General features: G+C 41.1%; 1 protein-coding gene across 7 annotated transcripts in view; it reads left to right on the plus strand.

The window, feature by feature from the left end:
* The window catches only part of RECK (reversion inducing cysteine rich protein with kazal motifs), a 63156-nt gene that overhangs the window by 21455 nt on the left and 18119 nt on the right, over nt 1–23582 (plus strand). For 6 of the 7 annotated variants that reach the window (XR_014792255.1, XM_084857620.1, XM_084857617.1 and 3 more), the window contains 11 exons: nt 5340–5373; nt 6106–6303; nt 6926–7193; nt 8312–8491; nt 14698–14910; nt 16457–16593; nt 18496–18636; nt 19260–19445; nt 20025–20147; nt 20604–20775; nt 23270–23465. Coding sequence is in view for 6 of the 7 variants with exons in the window: in XM_084857620.1 (XP_084713746.1) it covers nt 5340–5373; nt 6106–6303; nt 6926–7193; nt 8312–8491; nt 14698–14910; nt 16457–16593; nt 18496–18636; nt 19260–19445; nt 20025–20147; nt 20604–20775; nt 23270–23465 (1848 nt within the window). In the remaining variant the exon portion in view is untranslated. The remainder of the gene's footprint in view (nt 1–5339; nt 5374–6105; nt 6304–6925; nt 7194–8311; nt 8492–14697; nt 14911–16456; nt 16594–18495; nt 18637–19259; nt 19446–20024; nt 20148–20603; nt 20776–23269; nt 23466–23582) is intronic. The other variant, XM_084857621.1, reaches the window with a different exon arrangement.

Below are 23582 nucleotides of genomic sequence, written 5' to 3' on the forward strand. Positions count from 1 at the left end.
AGCAAACTGTTCTTGCCATAGGTGAGTGACTGATTACAAGCCTGCTTTAGAGATCTTGGGTTGTTTTTTTTTAAATCCTCACCATTTTGTTTACCTTAGTGTAAGCACCATGTGCGGGTTGGGGAGGTTTAAACCTTTCCACCGAACTACTTTTTTTCCAAAATCCCAGTGGGGACTAAAAAAGTAAAAACCCTTCATTGCCATGCACTTACACTTTAAACAAAATGGTGAGGATCAGCTGCACACTACACATTTAACATAAGCGCGTAGTTTAGCCCTCTGTGTAAGATTGCATTCAAGGGGAAAGGAAATATAGTCTGCCATGGTGCCACTTATGTCATGTATTGTCACTTTTTCTAATACCCACAATGTCTTCTTCTATCTATTAAAAAATCCTGTATCTGAAAAATAGACTTTGAGAGAGAAGTAGGTCTGAAACCTTATAATTTGATCATGTCAAATTATACACCTGATATGACTAGTGCTGGAGGAGAAACAGTACACTAAGTGCTAAAGATTGCCTTGTAACCACAGAATTCTTGTTGGTAGGGTAGAGCTAGGGAATCATAGACATCTTTGATGAGGAAGGGGACAGAAAGAGGTTCAGTCTAAATATAAAAACTGTGTGGTATGTTATAATGAAAATATTAATTCTGTTTGATTCTTGTAACAGAAAAAGGAATGATGTACTTTTTTATAATTATGTATCTAGTTACATAGATACAGTCAGGGCCAGAAATATTGGAACAAGGTTAACTGTTTTGGCAGTTGGCCTCTGTACACCACTACATTGAAGTTGAAAGGAAACACACCCAGATGGGAGCGAAGTCAGGACTTTCAGCTGTAATTCAAGGGTTTTGACAGAAGTGGGGCACTAACCATTCAGGAAGTACAGCCAGTGGCATACACACACCCCCATTGTTGGTGGCTCATAAGTAATGGAACAAACCAACATAATTTCAAACTTAAGGTTCACCTTTAATACCTGGATGAAAATCCTTTGCAGTCAATGACTGCCTGAAGTCTGGAACCCATGGACATGACCCAATGCTGAGTTTCCTCCCTCGAGATGCTTTGCCAGGCCTTTACTGCAGCTGCCTTCAGCTGCTGCTTGTTTGTGGGTCTTTCTGCCTTCAGTCTTGTCTTCAGTAAGTGAAAAGCATGCTCTATTGGGTTGAGGTCAGGTGACTGACTTGGCCATTGAAGAACATCCCACTTCTTTGCCTTGAGAAACTCTGGGGTAGCTTTTGCTGTATGTTTTGGGTCAATATCCGTCTGCAATATGGAGCGACGTCCTATCAGTTGGGCAGCATTTGGCTGAATCTGAGCAGAAAGTATAGCCCTATACACTTCAGAATTCATCCTGCTGCTTTGATCAGCAGTCAGGTCATCAATAAACACCAGTGACCCAGTTCCATTGGCAGTCATACATGCCCATGCCATAACACTGCCTCCACCATGTTTGACAGATGATGTGGTATACTTTGAATCATGAGCTGTTCCTTTCTTTCTCCATACTTTTCTCTTCCCATCATTCTGGTACAAGTTACTGTTGGTTTCATCATTCCAAAGAATCTTATTCCAGAACTGGGCAGACTTTTTTAGGTGTTTGCTGGCAAAGGCTAATCTGGCCTGTCTGTTCTTGAGCGTTACCAGTGGTTTGCACCATGTTGTGAAGCCTCTGTATTTACATTCATAAAGCCATCTCTTTACTGTAGATGTTGACAGTGACATGCCTACCTCCTCAAGAGTGTTCTTGACCTGGCTAGATGTTGTGAAAGGGTTCCTCTTCACCATGAGCAGAATTCTGCGGTCATCCACTTTAGTTATCTTCCGTGGTCTTCCAGGCCTTTTGCTGTTGCTGAGCTTGCCAGTTAATTCCTTCTTTTTCAGGATGTTCCAAACTGTTGTGTTGGCCACTCCTAATGTTTTTGCTATCTCTCTGATGGGTTTATTTTGTTTCCTCAGCCTAATGATGGCCTCCTTCACTTGCACGGACACCTCTTTGGACCTCCTCATGTTGGGAGTTCCAGTGAACAGCTACTAAATGCAAATGTAACACTCAGAACCACCTCCAGGCCTTTTATCTGCTTGATTGGTCATGGGGTACCCAGGAAACAGGCCACACCTGGCCATGCAGCTGCTTGTCAGCCATTCGTTCCATTACTTATGAGCCACCAATGATGGGTGTGTGTGTATGCCACTGGCTGTCCTTCCTCAATGGTTAGTGCCCCACTTTTGTCACACCCCTTGAATTACAGCTGAAAGTCCTGACTTTGCTCCCATCTGGGTGTGTTTCCTTTCAACTTCAGTGTGGTGGTGTACAGAGCCCAACTGCCAAAACAGTTATCCTTGTTCCAATATTTCTGGCCCTGACTGTAACTAGGACACCTACAACAAACTGCAGGTGTATAACACCAATGGTCTGATCACACTGTAGCCTTCTTGCGGGAACAGCTCATTGTGTTCCGTTTTTTCTTTAAAAGTGGAATTTCATTATATCTATCACACTGCCCAGTTTTTCCTCTCTCTCTCCCCCCCCCCCCGGTATGTTACATGGTCTCATGTCTACATACCTACCTTTTGTCCCTCCCCACTGCGCTCTCTTCCCCACCCCACCCCTCCACTACCATTTCCCTTCTTCCTCTGCTGTCTCCCTCTGTGGGCATGCACTTAGGTGAGTCAATTCACCTGTGCACACACCTTTTTTTTAAAATGAGGAATTGCTCAAGACTACGGTGGAAGTTTGCAAATGTGAATTTTCAGGAGGAGGTAACTCTAGAGGAGCACTAACACTGCGCCATCAAAATAAAAAATAAGGGGAAAACAATTGTGTTTGTGCTATACCAACTAGAAATGAAATGACACAAAGGGTAGCAAAATTGTGCTACACAGACATGCCTGTTCAGAAACATCACAGTAATGTCACAACCATGCCCCTGCAGAAATGCTGCAAGGTCCCCAAAACCGGGATCACACCAGTGGTTCTCTGCAGTATATGGTGTGCCAGAAAACATTAACAGATTTTCTTCACTGTGAAAAAATATGGGCAAAGCAGGGGGAAATCACAGGACAGCTGCAGGGCCAAGATGTCGTATGGGCAGCTTGCAGAATCGTGCAAGTGGGGCAAGGCAATAGCACATTAAAAGGTTTGTTTGATCAAGGCTAGATAGGAAATAATTTCTTAAAAGTAGCTGAATAGAAATTAACAGAGTTCAAGACAAAAAAATGAATTTTAGGAAATAACTACACAGAATGAATAGAGCTATGGAAAAGGATTTACAGAATTTCAGAAAAATAACCTCATGAGTAGTCCAGATATTTTCTTCCATGGATTTGAAATAATTTGTGAGAATGAAGGTATATCAGAAGGAGATTGAATCAAATTATTGTAAGAGCAGGCAGTGTTTTTGGAAAGTCTTAGGGGAAAAAATTTAAATAAAATTTACAAGACTTGAGATTTTTGAGCCAAACCCTGAGCATTGTAAAAATGGAAATGATGTGGGGAGTCTTTTAGAGTTGGGATATAAATTGGTTTATTTAGAGAAGTATGTTATATAAGGCACACTCTGCTATTAATTTGCGCTTCCCAAGTAGCAGATCAGCAAATGTTATACAGCAAATCATTTTTGAAGTTGAGAAGACTTTCATGGGCAGTTTGTGGGATGGCATTTTGCAAGAGGAGCTGTTGAAAATCCAGAATCCCACTGGACATGCCCAAGCATTTTGGATCCTAGCTATAATATCTTATTGGAGTGTTAAGGATGTACATTATGGATTGATGAAGTGGCTGAGTTTTCAGATTGTTGTACTACCATTAAAAAGAATAGTTTAAAAATGTGACACTTTGGTTGCTAGCTGTCTCTTGCGGGCAGTGATCTGACCACAGCAAGGTCACAACTTCAGACATCTGCTGTATACATCGCTGAGTTATTCTAATCACAGGCAGGAAGTTTTGAACTCAGTACCTGATCTGCAGAATATTGACCTTGCTTTCTTTCTTGGCAAAGACTTTAGGCTTTGTAGCTTGTGCTGTGTTTTAAAAAATGTTTGTCTGGTTCTTCTTTTGAAACCTTGGGATATAATATTATCTGATTGCTGGCTGACAGAAGGAAATTGAACAGAAAGGAAAATTTCAACTGCCTAAAAATATAGTATTGAACGCAGGAGGATAGTTAGTCATAACCTACCCATTATCAGGCTATAAAGGCATTCTTCATTTGCACAGAAAGTAAACACAAAGCCAGTAGAATGCAACATTTTAACAGCCCCTAGACTTCCTACCTAATATTATATAAACTGAGCCTTATTCAGCCATGGGAAGGGAACTTGCAGTTAAACTGGGAGAGCTGGGGTAGGGGGAGGCATCAGGAAACTGCAGTATAGAGTACCACGTGCAGCAACAGCAGCTTTCCTATATTACTTTTTCCATATTGGGTTCTTATGACCTGAACAGGGAAGTAGTGGGGAAATGGCTGCAAATAGTGTATGAATTGTCAGATGTGAGACTTTAAAGTCCTGAAGAATGGCCATGATTTTTAAAACATCAAGATATGGCATCTCAAATGGTAATTCACACATTACAAAGGTGCACTTCTATGGCCATTTTCAAGCCCTTCCAGAACTTAAAAATAGCAACAACTAGGAAACATTAAACTGGGAAGCTTCCTTCAGTCACAGCTGAAGCTTCCTTTCCTTTTTTCCTTTTTTGAAAGCTTCCTTTCAAGACTTCTGCAGCATATTCAACCATCTTTGTAAATTCTAGTGTGCATAAGTGTGGCTATTAACATCTGAACCAAGAAAATTTAAAATCAATGCAAAAAACAAATGGAAAGTCAAGGAATACATTCAGAAATGCTTATTTTATATTTAATTTACTCAATTTCAGCTTTGGGTTTCAGCCTACACTTTGGAGGCAGCAAAAAAAGTTCTCAGCAAATACATTATTACTTTCTCATGGAGAATTATTGTATGCCCCTTTCCTCTGATGTATAACAATATAGCTGTCATTCCTGTTGCATTGTTTCTTACCTTAGTGGTAGTTCATGAAGGTCTTAAATATAGCTCTAAAATCTGCAACCAGAGAAAACCAGCCCTGTAATGGAGATGGACTGTTTTGCCTGCTGGGAAGGTAAAAGGTCTTAGTTATAGCCTTCAGATGTACAAATGATTTTAAGGAAATTTTCCTTTTTATTAATTGTACAATACTTTAACTCTTCATATGATTTTATATGTGTGTAGGCACAGTTTATTTAGATTCTGTTGTTTATCGTTATTTGCCATTCTTTAGTTTTTTTCATTACTAGCTGTTCGATGATGCTTTTTGTTTTTGTTTTTAGAATGCCCTTTTTAGTTGCATAAACAGAAATGAAAGTAAGTATACCTTTTAAAATCTTACTTCCCAATTTATATTTTCATCATTCTCTTCATTTCATTTACCTCCTTTTTGAGATATTGTCTTTCATTATTTTTATAAGGAGCTGACATAACATATATCCATTTCACAACTGCTCAAGCTGGTTGTCAGGCTTACCAGATTGATATTCAGAGGGAATGTAATGTTTTGTGTATACATCTCAGAACGTTTTGGCCAAATGCAAGTTTACAACCAATTGTATTTACATTCAAGACAGCTACAACATTACTATAGAACAGGAGTGAGCAACGTGCAGCCTATGGGCCACATGTGGCATCCGAAGGTGCCACCAAATTTCTGTAGCACCCCTGTGTTACAGAAATTAGTGCAGAAACTCCTTGTGTGCCCTTTTTCCCTGGAGAATCAGGATAGTATTGCTGAGATGGGGGTGAGATTAAAGCCTCCCCTAACCCCAGGGATCTGTAGTAGGATTGGGGGGGCATGGGAATGGTTGGGTTGTCATGGTCCATGGGTGCATTGGAGGTGTGTATTGTATGTGCATGTGTGTGCATGTGCAGCCCCTGGCCACCCACTCAACATCCTATGCGGCCCTCAATCCAAGGCAAGTTGCCTATCCCTGCTATAGAACATAGGCATATTTCTGTATCTCTTTCACCACTAATAAAGTGTTCTTTGTGATGCATTGTCTTGCTTCTGTTTCCACCTGCCATCCCTCTCCCCTTCCCCAGTGGGATCAGTTTGTTGCAGTTACGCTGTTCATCACACAAACTGCCGGGAATATTGCCAAGCAATCTTTCGAACAGACTCTTCTCCAGGTCCTTCCCAAATAAAAGCCGTTGAAAATTACTGTGCCTCTGTTAGCCCACAATTAATTCATTGTGTGAACAACTACACACAATCCTATCCAATGAGAAACTCAACAGATAGTAAGTATGAAAAAAAAAGTTTAGCACAAAAAATGTAAATGACAAATGTTATGGAAATATACAATAAGGTTGGGGTGACAACTTGTGACTCTCTAGATGTTGTTGGACTGCAACTCCCATCATTCCTCCCCATTGGTTATGCTGGGAGTTGTGGTCCAAGAACATTTGGCGGGCGACATGTTGTCCATTCCTGCAATAAGGTTATCTATCATATAAGCATTATGATCTATTAATTCATGGATTGCATTTTTTTTTATCCCTACAATTCTATATATTCACTTTTAAAATTAAAGGAAATAAATAACCCGTTTCTCCTATGGGAAACTTTGTAGCTAAGTGGTAGTGCTTTGCATGCAAGGGTCCCAGGTTCAGCCCCTGGGATCCTGAGGCAGGACTGGGAAAGACTCCTGGATGAAACCCTTGAGAACTGCTGCCAGTCAGTGTAGACAGTACTGAGCTAAATGGACCAATGGTCTCACTTGGTATAAGGAATATTCCTTTGTTCATTTCTATTGATTTTATTTAATTGCACTGTGATTTTTTAAAATGTGATGATTTGATAGTGTTCCATAAACACAATTAGATGATAGGTAACGGTATGTATGTTTTCTTCGCTACTTAGGTTTATACTGCTGTGATAGAGCAGAAGATTATGCCTGCCAAACAGCTTGTAAAAGGATTCTGATGTCAATGAAAACAGAACTTGAAATTGTGGATGGACTTATTGAAAGCTGTAAAACGATGCCTCTTCCACAGGATCCTCTCTGGCAATGCTTCTTGGAGAGCTCAAGATCTGTTCACCCTGGAGTCACTCTACATCCTCCACCTTCAACGGGCATGGATGGCGCTAAGTTGCACTGCTGTTCCAAAGCAAATACTTCCACATGTAGGTCAGTATATTTTCCTCTTTTTCTAACTCTTACAGGCTCTTGTGAAAGAAAATCTTGTCTTTTTATTTCCAACCTTCCATTTGTTAATGTTTACATGAATACTTGTCACTGATTTGTTTGTTTTGTTTGTTCAACTTACACTATTAGAAAGTTCTGCGATTTGGCCTATATCAGGGAAGTCCATGAATATTTTGTGAGGGTGAACGTGGAGCAGTGTGTGTGGAGAGGATGCCTTGTCCCTTCCCCATGGTCTTATGTAAAATGAGCCACCCATATGTCAACTATAACATTATTTTCAGGATAATGAAATTAGTTGCACATCATCTCTCCCCACCTCCCCTTTTTCATGCAGTTCAAAAAAGTGCTAGCTTAAAAAGTGCTTCACTTTTTTAGTTTTTTAATTGAAATTATAAACCAATAATAAGGAAGAAGTAAAACAGTACATTCCATGTATTTTGTGTCTTCCCTATTAAGGAAGTGAGAATATGTAAGAACACATTTGTAAATGTTGATGATGACTATTTCAGAAGTTAATTACCCTTTGCAAGTTGATGTTTAATTGCCAAGACATCAGATAGAGGTTAATTTTTCCATCTCCACAACCTTATCTTTTTTTTTTTTTCTGAGATGGTGCTCTACTAAGGTTCCAGTGTCTAGTCAACCCTTACTTTTCTGCAACAAGAAGATTTAAAGCATCATCAATTACATTCAGTGACCTAGGAAGAATTGTAACAGGCTCTTTCATTTATATATTGCCTAATAAATAAGAAAGCAGTATGACTCTAAGCATGTTTACACAGAAGTAAGGCCCCCTGTGGTCAGTGGAACTTAACTCCCAAGTAAGTGTGTAAAAGATTGCTGACAACCTCTCTCTGATAATCATATTTCAAAATCTCTTCACCTGTTGGATATGGCTCCCCACACACATGTGCTAAAAGATTCCACACATTCCTTCATTTATGCATCTTCTGCAATGTGCACATATTCCCCTTTCCAGTATAGGAAAACTTGGGGCACTAAATCTTATGAGTTGTATCCTAAACATTGTTATCCAAACTTACAAAATATTTTGATTTGATTTGATTTGATTTGATTTGATTGTGTGTTTGTTTCCATAGAGATTTATGCACTAAACTTTATAGCAGCAGCTGGGGCAATACACAGAGCTGGCAAGAATTTGATCGTTTTTGTGAGTATAACCCAGTCGAAGTTTCCATGTTGACCTGTTTAGCAGATGTACGTGAACCTTGTCAGCTGGGCTGTAGAAATCTTACTTACTGCACTAATTTTAATAACAGGTAGGAAAGGTACACTCAATATTTTATACAGAATGTTTTGTCTTTGAGTGAAATGTATAATTAGTAGGATCTGATATGGTTGCTGGGGCTTGTAAGATTTAAAGGGTTTTTTTCCCTTTCATGTGTGGATGCTGAAGGACACTATTTTGGGGATTGGGAAGATAGAGTTGGTTCCTCTTCCAATCCCAGAGCCTCCTAAGTCATTATGCATTCTGTGCATTCCTTGTGATTGAGAATTCCATGTATACATCAAAATGTCATGGAGCTTGGATAGTGGTGACTATATATTTTGTGCTATGCCATCATTTCTGATTATGTGTTTCTTTTAGATTTTCAGGGGCTATTTTACATTATTATTGTTATCATCATCATCATCATTATTAAAAACAACATTAATACAACAAATAAAAGTTTTACAGATTGCACCACTTTGATTAATAAATTCCTGTCCAGGCTTCTGTTTCCACAATCTACGTTCCAATAGTCTATAAACCAGGGATGGGCAACATATGACCCTCCAGATGTTTTGGTCTACAACTCCCATAATCCCTCATTATTGATTATTCTGACTAAGGCTGATGGGCATTGTAGGCCAAAATATCTGGAGGGCCACAAGTTGCCCACCCCTGCTCTAAACCATGTCCATTTTCCAGCAGTACTAATTGATGACTGCTGCTCCTTCTATGTATTGTATTTTAGTAGCCACTCCCTTATTGAGGGGTTGTGGATTTTTCAATATGTGCCCACACTACATTTGCTTAAATTAATACATTCAGTATTAAAGATTTCATAATACTTAGGGTGATTCCTGATAGAGATCTTAGTGCTACTAATTAAAAGACATTGTGCAGCTGTTCCATACTTTTTTGTCCATAACGAATGTGATAAGAAAAAAGATGGAAGAAGCAGTGGAAAAATGTGAGAGAGTTATGAGTAGAAGACAGTATCTGGACTCCCCATAAAACTCTGTGAATGAGGCAGGACTTGCCAAACAGGCATTAAATACCATTAAAACAATATTGGGCTTCCTGTACTGATAAACGTAATGACGTCTTCTTCACCAACTGGCAGATTGTATTCCATTTCTGTTCTGGTATATTGATACCACTTCATTTAAATGTCTGTGTCCTTCCCAATTTGTTTAAATTAAATCATTATCCTTTGTGAATAAAACCTTTTATTCTTCACTTGTAATCAAAGTTTCCCACATTTCATTATAAAATGTTTAGAATTCTTCTTCACCTTCTTCTAAATTGTTAGTCAATTGGCCAGAGGTGTTAATAACCATAGGTAGTAAATTGGGATCCTATTTTTTTTTTGCTAGTCACCAAGCTAATTAATTATCTTGTTTTGTTCCTTTTCCAAAATATATTTGTTTTTTAAAGGCCAGTGCTCTCTGCTTGTTCAGTGTCAGCTCTGTCCACTTTTTTCCTAGCTCTCTAACTGCTCATCCTGTATATATTATTGAATAGTCCCTTTTATGTTGTTCTTCTAACTTTATCAATAATTTCCTTCTTTCTTTATAACTCACTGTATTGCCCCTGCAGTGGGCGTTGAACTCTTAGGTTAGAAGTGCCAAGATAGTGATAAATCAGACTCAAAGGTTTACTTACAAGGAGTACTTTATTGGGTAAGTTACTGCACACAGGCATACCCAGTGGTTGGGTCAGACTAGGGATGGCAGAGAATTCCACCATGGACTTCAGTGAGAATCCGGCCCCCCGGAGTCCATGGCGGAATGGACTGCTCCCCCCGCCACCCTGCGAAGTCCTGTGGACCGGATCCCACCTGCCTCGGGCAGGTCTGGATCCGGCCGTTATAGTCTCCTGCTCCGGTGTGCAGCTGCAAATGGCGTCCTGTGTAGGGGATGCCATTTGCGTCCCCGCTTTAGCTGTGATAGGCTACGTAAATACTTATGTAGCCTATCACGGCAAAGAGCAGGGACGCAAATGGCATCCTCTATGCCATTTGCGTCCCTGCTCTTTGCTGTGATAGGCTACATAAGTATTTGCATAGCCTATCTTGGCTACAGGGGGGACGCAAATGGCCGCAGCAGCCCGGCAGCGGACGGAGGTCCGGCTGTGGATGGGCCCAGCTGGTGGCTCGGTGGAGTTGCAGTGGAGCGGCGCTGGCCAGGGAGGATTCTGGGGGGGGGAGGAATGGATTGCCTCCCCCCCCCAGCAGACCCCCTGCGGACCCATGCGAGTGGGGTTTTGTATACCCCTAGATCAGACAGCTTCTCTGAACCTTGAGCCATTGGGTACAATGGGTCTTATACTCTACGTGTTGGCAAAAAGGCAGCATAACAGCAGCAAGCACCCCTAGTGTTCATTCCCAGCATAGGCTAGAAGTGTTTGGTTCTCAAGCACAGCCATCTGTAAACAAACTTCACTCCCTAGGCAGAGTGCTTGATTAGGCTTTCTACTCATTAGCAAGGAACGTTCTGAGAAGGCTGTTATCGGCCATTTGACTCATCTGCACATGCTCAGAGGCTTACTAGCAAGGGAATTGCACCAATAGTGAACTTGAGCAAGCATTATGGATCTCTAGGCCCCTCTAACACTATAAATGACTTGGCTACGCTCCTGGGGCCAATACATTCCACACTCAGAAGATGATCAAAGGCCGATAGTCTGCTTTGCCACTTGATCACCAGGGGGTTGACGTCTACTTAATTGTATACTTTAAAATGTGACAGCCATATGAGCAAGCACACAAAGCTATAAAACAGCCAATAACAGTCAGAATTAGTGCAACCACTCACTTCCACCACCACCCGATCCCGTAAAACCAGCACCCATGAAACCACCTCTTAGGTACTGTATTTTCTCACTTTGCACATACAGAGCTCTGACGCTGTGATACAGCCCAGAGGTGGGCTATTACTTCCTCTCCCTGTTTGGGAAGATAAATCTTTCTCTTTCTCTCTGACCTGCCTGTCTTGCAGATCGTGTTTCAAACTTTCTACATAAAACTTTCTGTGCCATGCACCAGCTTTAACCCTTCACTTTTTTTCTCTGCAAGTTAGGCTGTTTGACATTGTTTCAACAGAAACTCACTTACTTAAAGCATTCTGCCTTATACTAGTTCCAATGACGTACATTTGGGATAGGCTCTTCTTCTTCGCCTTCTAGAAAACTCTTATATTATGGTGGCTACTCCACCCCCAGGGAATAGGCTCCAGGCATAGTCAGCTGCTTCCAATTCACCCTGGGGGCAACCACGGCCACGCTTTTTCTGTACAGATAACTACCATTAGGGGCGGCCCAGTTAATGCTAGGGCGTTCTTTATGGTTCTGCATCGCCTCTTTTTTTTCTCTTTTGCTTTGTCTGCCACTTTCTCCTCTCTGTCTTTCTCTACTTGCCTCTGTCTCTTTCTATTTGTCTTTGTCTTTGCCCCTGTAAACCATTGGGTTTACTGTAAAGCACACTCAGTGTCATTTGGAGTTGCAACTGACAGCAAAAACTTTTACAAATACCACATAGTATTTAACAAATCATAAAATACACACAACAAACTTTCATTGAAATCTAACACCATGACTGGAAAACATTTCTTGCATGGCGAGGCATGATGGAGCAGATCCAGCAATCATATTGCTCCTCTGGCTGGGCCCATCAAAATCACAGGAAGGGCATACTTGCACATGCACAGAGTTCTAGGCCACCACTTTTGCAATGGCAACTCTACGCTGCATGAGTTCTGGCAGAGGGAAGTCTAAAAGTCATAGATCACACTCAGCCTGCCGTACACTGAGCTGACTATAAGCACACAGACACACAATCCACAGCAATGATAGCTCAAGGCCATGAAAAGCCTCACAGTACTTTCCATGGCAAGTCTCTGACAATTCAAAGTTCCAGTCCATGTGCAGAGTGTCTCTAAAAAGCCCAGAAGGCGGGATGTTTCCAGCAAAAGCTCCTTGCCTCTGCATCAGCTCAAAGGGGGAAGGTGTGACTGTACACCCCTTCCAGATCACTGTATACCCCTTCCCTGAGCCATTGGGTACAATGGGTCTTATGCTCTACATGTTGGCAATAAGGCAGCGTAATGGCAGCAAGCGCCTCTAGCGTTCATTCCCAGCATAGGCTAGAAGTGTTTGGTTCTCAAGCACAGCCACCTGTAAACAAACTTTGCTTCCCAGGCAGAGTGCTTGATTAGGCACTCTGAATGCTTGATTAGGCACTCATTAGCAAGGAATGTTCTGAGAAGGCTGTTATCAGCCTTTTGACTTATCTGCACATGCTCAGAGGCTCACTAGCAAGGGAGTTGCACCAGTAATGAACTTAAGCAAGCATTATGGATCTCTCGGCCCCTCTAACACTATAAATGATTTGGCTACACTCCTGGGGCCAATACACTCATTTCTTCTTTGTGGTGTCTATGGATCATGATACATATGTATCCTGCACCTGTGCAGAGCCTCTCTTGGAACTTTCTAGAGCTGAGAAGTTTTGGCAAGAGCCCATCCCTCCTTTCCTAGTGCGCATGCTCAAAGGGAATGGCTACCATTCTTCCTGCTCAATTCATTTTCGACCACCACAGCAACAGTATTGTGAGGAGCATTCTCCATCTTAGTAAGATGGGTTGAGTTGTATATCTATTTTCTTTGGTGTTAATTCTCTCTCCTTTATTCTCTTTCTATTGTGTTCTTACTCCTATCGCTTTAGCATTTTTCTTTGCTTGCATCTTTGGCTGCCTTTCATTTTGCTCTTGGCCTTTGACCTTGAGGGCGGGTTTTAGAAAGTGCTCTTGTTGTGGGAGCAAATTGCCCCTAATTGATGGGCATGCCTAGTGTCTCCTCTGCCTTGGAGAGGGCCATCTCATTGACTCTTGCCCTCATTGCCAGAACATTACATGGCAGGCCCATAGGAACCGACCTTCCAGACTTTGAGCCCTCCTCTGGGAGCGGGCACTCCAGGCCTTGGATTTGGCACTGGAAGATTGTGCCTGGCTGCCACAATCATCCTGTGCCAGCCATGTCACTCTTTGCCTTGGATACTCTACTGGCCTTTCAGGTACCAGATGTTCCAGCCCTACCAACATCATCACTGGATATGAGTGATCGGATATTTGTGTACCAGATCCCATCAGTACTGGGATCGAGTCATAGACCCACAGGTTCCACTGACTCCGGGGCGGTCTATAGTGCTTTCTGCTTAGGAAGACCAAGAGCAAAATGACTTCCACTATTGGATCAGAGGAATGGAAGAGGAAGAAGACTTGTATCTTCTGCCATATTGGCCCTTATTCTGACTTTTATACTGAACATGCCATGCCACCTACGTATGGGAGTTTTGATCCCTGCTCCCCAGCCATTGTATTGCCCATGCCAGTACTAGATAAAATGCAACAGATTTTGGATTGCTCTCAATTTGGTGTGCTTCTTCAGTAGTCCAAATTGTAATCCATTCACCTCTATATAATATATAGTTAAAATAGGGTACCCTATCTATACTTGGTTTTTGTATTCCTGACTTGTGGTGTTAGAAATTTAAATTCCCTTCACTTTGCCAAGGTGTCTGGATGTATATCTGCCAATATTTCTACTTGAGGACCCCCAGTGGTTAACTTCTCATCTGCCCAATATTTGTAATTCACCACATCCTTGACATGCAGATTGATACTTAATATATCTCTAGGAAGTCCTTATCTGCGAGCCTGAATTGACTCAGTTCTACATGATGATTCTATTCCAACTGTACATTATCTAATTGTATGGATTTAGCTATTGTTCTGCCAGAAATTTCACCAGACTGCTTCTATCTAATCTTTTTGAAATTCCACATAGTTTTAGATTTTTTTCTGAATTTCTTGATTAATTTCTTCCATGCTTTATTTTTATTTAATTCTTAATTTAAATTTCTAGTTACTGCTTTCATTTCCCTCATTAACTGTCTGTGTTCCTGCTCAGATTGTTCTACGGAAGAGATTTCAGGTTTTGGTCATCAACATTCTTCTCACCCACTACAATTACATTATTGAAATTAATTAAATTAGCAGACTAAACATGCTTACTTCACTGTTCTTTTCTAAACATATTAAGCATTACAATAGATTCATAGCATTCTTATAACTCATTTCCCCAGAGAATGCTGGGCTTTGTTTTGCATAATATGTCTACAAATGTACATATATTGGTGTTATATTCAAAAGCACTTTTTCTTCCCTTCAACATGACTCCATATTGCATTTTCCCATGAAGGCCAACTGAACTCTTCAGGAGCTGTAATGCCCAATCAGACCAAGGAGCTATGAATGACATGAAACTTTGGGAGAAAGGGAGCATTAAGATGCCATTTATAAATATTCCTGTTCTTGATATTAAAATATGTCAACCAGAAATGTGGAAGGCAATTGCTTGTTCGCTGCAGATTAAACCTTGTCACAGTAAATCTAGAGGAAGCATTATTTGCAAGTAAGCAGTTTTTTAAACTTTCAGCTGTAGTAGCTTTTCTTTGTGTAAATGCATGTAGAAAGAGAAAGCTAAGGTATTTGTAGACTAGTAAAAAGTCTTATTTAAAAAATGAAAGAAGCAAAAACGAAAGCTGGGAACTAGAATAACCTAATGTACTGCATTACCTCTTCTTTTGACTATCAAAAAATATTTGCAAATCTATTTGATCCTAGAGCTGAGCTGAAAACCCCTCTAAGTATCCATTGTCATCACACCAGACTTCATGGTCAAGGAGGCTTAACGATGTATGATGTATGACTTGACAAATCATGGGTTATCATCTTCCAATAAAGCAGGATCAGAAACTACAGTTTGAACTGGGGCTGCAAACTGTGGTTGGTGGTACTGTGTTTTAGCTGATGACTTCATTAACAAACCATTGGTAGAGCCATCATTACAGCTCTAGAGGTGGCTGCACCATGGAAATAGAAGCAAACATATAAGTTTAGGAAGCTGAGTTCTGAGAAGACATAAAATGAAAGCAGACAAGCAGCTCTGTTAATGTTTGGAAGCTCAAACCATGGTTTGGTTTCTAAGGTTAGTACAAATCATGGTTTGGCATAATGCCTGCGTTGAGCCTCAGAGGTTTTCAAATAAGGTGAGCATAGCGTATATTTTTCATAGAGTTTTTGGACATCTGCTATAGAAAATGTTTGGGTTTTTTCCATTTTGAGGGGTCATGGAGTGCCCAAGTAAGTTGTGTAGTCTTAGTTGAAAGAGCTGTGGAGTCTGCACTGGCACTGAATCAATATGGTTAAAGAGGAATCTGGACAGACCCTGAGCTGCCAAACTGCTGATCTTCCTTTATGTATCTTGTGTAAACCCGTCATCTAGCCCATATGACTGTGGATAGGAATAGGGCTACAGACAGTCACATGGGCTAAAGGGATGCCCTGCACAATGTATATAAAAGGAGACTGGATATACTCTTGCCGTGTTCAGTCAATGCATTTCCCTCAGCTTGTCCCTTTTGGATTAGGTCAGGGACTGCACAGAATCCTGAAATGAGGAGCTGTGCCAAGTTGGAGAAATCGCAACACAATATATTCTTGGGAGTGAATGCACAGTATGGGGAAAGTAGGATTTCCATGCCCCATGATCATGGGTTCAAATAAAAGTGGTATGGCAGAGTTCACTCATTATGTTATATGGCCCTTAAATGGTTTGGAGGGGTTGCAAAATTCCAAGACACTTATGGGTTGTGATTTCATCCCAGAATATACCAACTGAGCTAGGAAATTCATTCATTTTGTGAGCTTCTTGCCAATATACTTACAAAAGAAAGATGGCCAAATTAAAAATCACACTATATAATATAAATTTGTAATGCTATTGAATGGTGTGTGTGTGTGTGTGTGTGTATCTCCCTTATTTCCATATAATCAGTACATCTTTGTAGGGCTGTGTATGTAGTAGGAGAAATTATGTTTTTATGCAAATGCATTTTTCTTTTGGGTTCCAAGTGTTGTGCGGGTACATAATATGTAAATACTTTATTTTCCTGAAGATCAGACTGTGTGGAAATTCTCAAGAAATGTGGTGACATAAGCAAATTTCCTGAAGGGCACATGGCTGAAAGCATTTGTGAACTTTTATCTCCAACAGATGACTTGGAGACTTGCATACCCTTAGATACATATATTCGTAAGTACTGAAGAACTAGCCCTGTAATTCAGAGTTAGAATAAAAAAAAAATGTTCTGCAATATTGCTAAAAAGTAGTTTATTTCTGCAGCTGAACCAAAATGCGGGGGGCACGGAGGAATCTTTACAACCCTTTTTATTGCTAGCATTCAAAAGTTTCTCCCATTTTAGCAGTTTTTTTAGGAATTCCTGTGAAAAGGGACAGAAACGTTTTACCTATTAAGGAAGCACTGACTTTGCTCTGAATAAGCTACATCCACTCTCAGATGTCAATAAGTAGTCAGATCTGATTGGCTGTATAGCATTATATCATGTTTATTACATGATCCCTTATTGGCGAGCATCACCCATGCAATCAGATGGTTGTCAAATCTAGTTAGATATGTAGCATAGTGCCATCACTGTGATCCATAGTTGGCTGGGATCACTATAGAAAGGGAAAAAAGCCCTAACAAAAATAAATGGCATCGAAACAGCAGCAAGTTTCCATGTAAATGTTGAACAGAGTGGGGCACAAGATGGAACTTTGGAGGTCCCCAAAGCACACATGCCAAGGGGCCCAATGCAGGATACAAACACTCCAGACTGGCACTCAAGTGGACAGGAAGCCTGGAGAGACAGAGGGATAAATAACAGCAACTCCCCCTCCCTGGCTTACTAGTCTACCCTGGTCCTAAACTGAACACCCAGGAAGACAAATCTGGAAGAGACTAACTCCTCCCAACTTCCCAACCCTGGTCTTGATTATACATAGCAGGTTGGCCTCCTCATCCATAATTAAATCATGGATGAGGAAGATTTTGTTAATTGACCCAGCATTTAATAACAGCACCAGTAAACCTGAGGGCTAGCTGTACAGTTCTTCACAATGAGGGAATAGGCATAAGATGTCTAATAGCTCTTCTCCTCATCTGGCACATCAGTCCTCTCCCTCATACTTCCCCCTACCTGTAACTACACTGACAGGGGCCCTCTCAGCCCTCCTAAGGTGTATGTCAGAACCACCTCCCAGGCACGTGATCTAAAACCCCACTATGATAAAAAAAAGGCCAAACAGAGTAAGTAAATAAAATAAAATGGCCCCACATGTGAAATCTGGTAAGGCCCCACCATCAATAAGGAGAGCTTTCAAAATAATAGTCAATAAACTTATTCTTGTCTCTCAGCTAGAATCATTAACAATGATAATTCTCACTAAGGAATCAACTAACCACGCCCTTCATCTCATTTCACTACTAAATGGTGTGGCCTTCTCTCACAGTCTCCCCTTGGAGTGGTTCCCCTCCACCCTAGGAACTACCCCCTTTGGTATCATTCCTTTTGTGGTCACCCCCCCCCCCCCGGGGCAGCTTGATGCTTGCATCTGAGCTGGCAGAAATACATTCTCCTCTGGAAATAGATGTTGCCCAGGTAATAGAAATGAACCAGTACATGAAACTGTTCAAAGTGCTGAGCTGACCCCCCCCCCCTTCGCAGGTGGTGAAATTGGCTATTTTGATTATTTGGAGGGAGTGCTTAAAAATTGGGGCTGCCAGTGGGGGCTGCCATTTTCCCCCAGAACCCTCCTCTACATGTTACTAGTATCATACAGAAGGAGTATTGTAGAGGAAAATGCCAGCCATACTACTGCTGTTTCCACCACAACACAAAATACAGGCAGTTGCAGTGAAGAAAAACAAAAGAAAGTAAGCGATTTCACACCTGCCCCTTTCATCCCCCAAAATTTGGTCCAGTTTAGCCAGAAAAGTTTGGTTTCTCAGATTTTTGGTCCAGCCTTAATTCTATGATAACAAATGTATGCAGGTTCAGTTTCTAAACAGAAATGGCATGCTGTCTCAAAAAATCAAACAGTTTCTTCTGAAGCAATTACAATGAACTCTACCTACTCTTTGTTGTTGTTTAGGTCCAAGTGCGTTAGGTAACATTGTGGAGGATGTTACACACCCCTGTAATCCAAATCCTTGTGCAGCCAATCAGTTGTGTGAAGTAAACAGAAAGGGGTGCCAGCCTGGGGAACCCTGCCTTCCTTATTGTTGTGTGCAGGGTAAGTCATCCTAATTATTTTTAGCGTTTTATAGCAATGCTGGTATGATTTCAAAAGGGAAATAGTATTTACAGTTCTTGCTATTAGACACACTTTTCTACAAAGAAAGGGCTGTATCTGGTTGCTTTTAGACTTTCAAAACTAAAGTAGAATGTCAACTGATAAATAGCACCCAGAGTAATTTTGTAAATATGTCTCCGTTGTTGTTATATATATGCTTAAACATTGAGACTGGGAAGCGGGGCTATCCCACCAACCCTGCTGAAATGCCTCCCTCATGAAGGCTCCACCTCCCTCAGCTGTCACCACCAGCAGCCATTCCAGGAGGCTGTACTAAGGGAGATGGAGAGGGGAAGCAGGGCCATTACACCAGTCCTGCTGAAATACTTAATCCACCCCCCAGCCCCACCCCCCGGCCTTCCCTCCCTGTTCCTTTTTCCCTGTGTCATGTTTTTTAGATTGTAAGTCTGTGGGGAAGAACTGTCTTTTTTTACTGATTATTTGGAAGCTATTCTGGGAACCTTTTTGGCTGAGGAACAGGATGAAGCTACTCTAAATAAATAAATACAATTATGGAACATACTTCTTCCTTTAATTCAGTAACACTTGCCTCCTTTACATAGGCTGCAAGTTGGGTGAAGCTTCTGATTTTATTGTCCGCCAAGGTACACTCATCCAAGTTCCATCCTCTGCAGATGTCGGTTGCTATAAAATTTGCACATGTGGCCAGAGTGGACTGTTAGAAAACTGTATGGAAATGCATTGTGTTGACCTCCAAAAGTCATGTATTGTTGGAGGTCAAAGAAAAAGTAAGTACTATCACAGGTTGTTAACTCTGAGAAGTCACAGGTTTAGATGTTTGAAAAAAACAGATTACCTTCCTGAAGATGCATTTTAGATTTTAGATACCTGCAGATTTGAAGACAAATTCTGGTTGGAGTCCTCCATAGCAAGAAACTAAGCCTATGATCCTGTGCCCTTACACAGAAATATGTTCCATTTAAAGAACAAATTAGTCTTTCTGGTACATAGTATGCACTTTTGCAAAAGTTGCTTTATATCAGTCTGTTTTAACAGAATTTACTAGTAATTTTATAGTTTTTCATCTAAATTAAAGAATGGAAAGTGATTAAGTTGTCTAAAACAGTGCAGGTAAAGAATACTAAAGAGGTTTCTTCCAAAATGTAAATAAGCAGATGAATGTTTAAATCTTCATACTTTCCTTTTATGGCAGGCATGGAGGTTTGACTGAATCAGCTATAACTACATAAAATATTATTTTATTTGTCTGGAAGGCCAGTATTTCATAAGAATGATGCATGAATTTGTATACATAGTTACATTTTGAAATACAATATACACATTAATGCCTTTCTTTTTATTTTAAGGCCATGGAACATCTTTTAATATAGATTGCAATGTCTGTTCTTGTTTTGCTGGGAATTTGATATGCTCTGCTCGTCAGTGTCTAAATGAATACAGCTCAGATGATGAGCGTCACATGTTTACAGGTAGCATTTTCAAGTCATAAGAAATGTTAACGTTTATTGTTAACAGGAGCGTTAAAAGAAATGCAGTATGTTTGGTGGGGGGTTCTTCTCTCTGACCTTTTTTTTCTTGGGTTTCATTCAGTTGGCTGATGTTGAAGAAAATTCAGTGGCTTGCCTGAGATTGCGTATGGCGCCCAATAAAATACATTTATGGCGTAGTTAAATGTAAAAAGCCAAACCCACAATTCTGAGGAGAGATGAATTATAAGAATTTTAGGAACCTATTGCAACATACTTATAAAAGGAGGGCCATGCTCTGAACACAGAGTTGTGTGCTTAAACCCTTTGATTTCAGCAGGCTTCAGCTCTGTGCTGGATTGTGGCCATTCATTTCAGGCTTGCTTTAGGGACACAGGCCTCAAAATTCCAGCCACGTTGTGAATCTGCAAGGTCCTAACAAAGGTTTAACTCTTTCAGGACTACCATGTAACTGTGCTGACCAGTTTGTCCCAGTGTGTGGGCAGAATGGACGCACTTATCCAAGTGCATGTATAGCACGTTGTGTTGGGCTGGAGGACAATCAGTTTGAATTTGGATCCTGCATATCCAAGGATCCTTGCAACCCTAATCCTTGTCTTAAAAATCAGAGGTAAATATTTAAGAACATTTGCAGGGCTGGGGGAGGTACTTCTGGTTGACAGGTTTTCTTGCTTAGGAAAAGTACCTTCTACACATCCTAATTCTCATTTTCTAATAACAGACAAGAATGGATTAGAGCTGATCACTGTATCAATTTAAATTATATAAAGAATTACATTTATTTTGTGTCACACCCTGCTTTTTATTGGAACTTGGGATTCAGAAAGCAAGATTCAGTGGAAAGGACTTTTAAAACCAGGCTTTAACAAAAATGCCTTAGCTGGAAACAAAGATTTTTCTTAAAGGTTATGAAAACAAATGGCTTTCTTCTGTCATAGGCAAGATGGCATATCTATAGGGACTCCTGGGACTGGGGAAGGAGGGCCACTTCCTGTGAAATTGAGGTCCCATCAGTTTTTCAGTTGTCTTACTGCCTTTGACAGAGAGGCAGGGTTCTGCAGCGCTCTTCAGACACTCTGTGAAAAAAGTTCAGAAGGAAAAAGTCAGCATCTTCAGGAAAATAATCTGGGCAACCAGTTCTTCCAGCTTTCTCAATACCCTACACCCTTCATACCAAGTTGCATGGAAAGGGCCAGGGGAATCACGTCCTGAGCAACCCCCCTCCCCCTGTACTCCCTTAATGTTACACATGGCTGGGGGCTTGTGCCATTTAGGTGCCATGGCCAAGCAGAATTTGGGGACAGGAGATATGGCCTGCGAGTGTTCCAGAGGAACAAGTTGCTACTCTACTCCCACTGAGGTTTTGACCAGTGGGACCTCACTGAGACAGTGAGTCAGACAGCCTCCAAATCCAATCCTGCACCTAATACTAAAGGGAGAGATTTTTTGCTTGGTCTTTGTGACATAACCTAAAGCTACATTTGATTACAGGCTTTCAAAATCTAAACCTTAGGGACACAAGCCTCAACATTCCAGACACTTTCTGAATCTGCAAGGTCCTAACAAAGGTTCAACTATTGCAGGGCTGCCATGTAACTGTGCTGACCAGTTTGTCCCAGTGGCCCATTCATGCAGCTATTCTGTCATGCCACCATGACAGGCACAAGAGCTCTTCAGGGGGCTTTTCCTCCTGTTGTTCTTGCAGCCAGAGAAAGGAACATGGGAGCAAGTGTGACCACTCATAATACTGAGGGGCTAGAGAAAGATACCATCTCTCCTCTCCCTCTCCCCGATATGAAAGGACTAAGGATAGCTCATACCCCAGAACTCCATCCTGCTTCATGAGTGCCCCAAGGTCTCACTGGTTCCTTTCATGGAAGGTCTTCGCTATCTCCCCATCCCCATCTCCCTTTTCTTAGTGCATGGAGAGGAATCCAAGCAGGCTGTCAATTCAGGAAGAGATCACAATGTTCCTGGATTGCCAGTTTACTGTGTTTCCCAATTGGGAAACAGTTGAGCAGCGGGAGAAGTGGAGATCCCAGGGAAGGGAGGTTTAGACCTCCCCTCCATACAGTCTCTTCCCTCCACTGCTCAGCTGATTGGTATGTGCTTTGTGCGTTTGTGGTGTCTGTGATGCGGTTTGACACGGTGTGCTATGTGTCTGTGTAAGTGAGGTGACTGTGTCCACTGCCACCTCTTGTCTCACCCACTTTGCTTTTGTCTCCTCCTATCATTGGCACAGAACTCCTGACGGTTAGCCAGGAGGGAATACTGCCCTTGGGCAGAAAAAGTCCCCTCCCCCTTGATATAAATGATGTATTTGCCAAGGTATTGCTTGGTGTTAGATACATATTTAAAAAAAATTAAAAAGCAATTTGCCACAAAATGAGACAGCTTTTGGGAGAAGGGTATTAGCATTAGATTTCATTGGCTGAGTATTTGAGCATGGATTTGTTAGCAGCTTTTTGACTCCCATATGTATAATCCTGTATATAAGGAGAACAAAGAAAATCCTTACCTAAATTTTTATTCTCGTAGAGGGCATTCTGCCTCACTTGTCTAAGTCACATGAGTCATTTTCAAGAGATTTTCATAATTTCCACTCAGTTTTCTTGCAGTTGAAACAACTAGTTTCCAGCCTATTCTGCCATTTTTAGGTAACTAGTTGAGTTGAATTTGCTATTGCTAATAGCTCTGCCATCTTGGGAGGGGAAGGAGAGGTCCCACTTCACAACATGCAGCTTTTCAGCCCTGTCTTCCTGATTCCTGGGGGTGAGACATAACTTTATATGTAGGCTGTGTTCAGATGCAACAATAAGCCAGGGTTCTCTGGAATCCTGGCGTATTGTTGCATCTGAATGTAGTCATAATCCCCTCATCTCTCCAAGAACAGGAAAAATTCTAGGGTAAGGATGTCCTTTTAATCTGCACTTGCATCTGTTTTATGTTTGCAATGCAGCTGGATACAAACTGAGATATTTTTGGCATATGTAGTTTCTACAATTGACAGTCAGAGTTAGTTTTCCTTTTTATGAAATAAGTTCAGTTTGCTGTTTTTCTTTTTTGGAAGCAACAACATAAATATGAAAATATTATTTTATCAGATGCATACCAAAACCACAGGTTTGCTTAACCAGTTTTGAGAAGTTTGGATGTAACCAGTATGAATGTGTGCCCAGACAATTCAGTTGTGGTGACCAGTTGAAAGATCCTGTTTGTGACACAGACAATATAGAATATAACAATCTGTGTGCTCTGCACCAAAAAGGAAAAAGTGTATCCTACAAAGGTCCATGTCAGGTATGGAGTAATCTTTCGAAATCATTACTTGTGGTATTTATTGTTCCACTGTTAAGACAGACCCAGTTAAAAATTCTCTCTCTCTCTCTCTCTCTCTCTCTCTCTCTCTCTCTCTCT

The sequence above is a fragment of the Heloderma suspectum genome, chromosome 5 (genome assembly GCF_057233095.1).
Source record: "Heloderma suspectum isolate Gila_16-S chromosome 5, 16-S_ref, whole genome shotgun sequence".
In the NCBI taxonomy this organism is placed as follows: Eukaryota; Metazoa; Chordata; class Lepidosauria; order Squamata; family Helodermatidae; genus Heloderma; species Heloderma suspectum.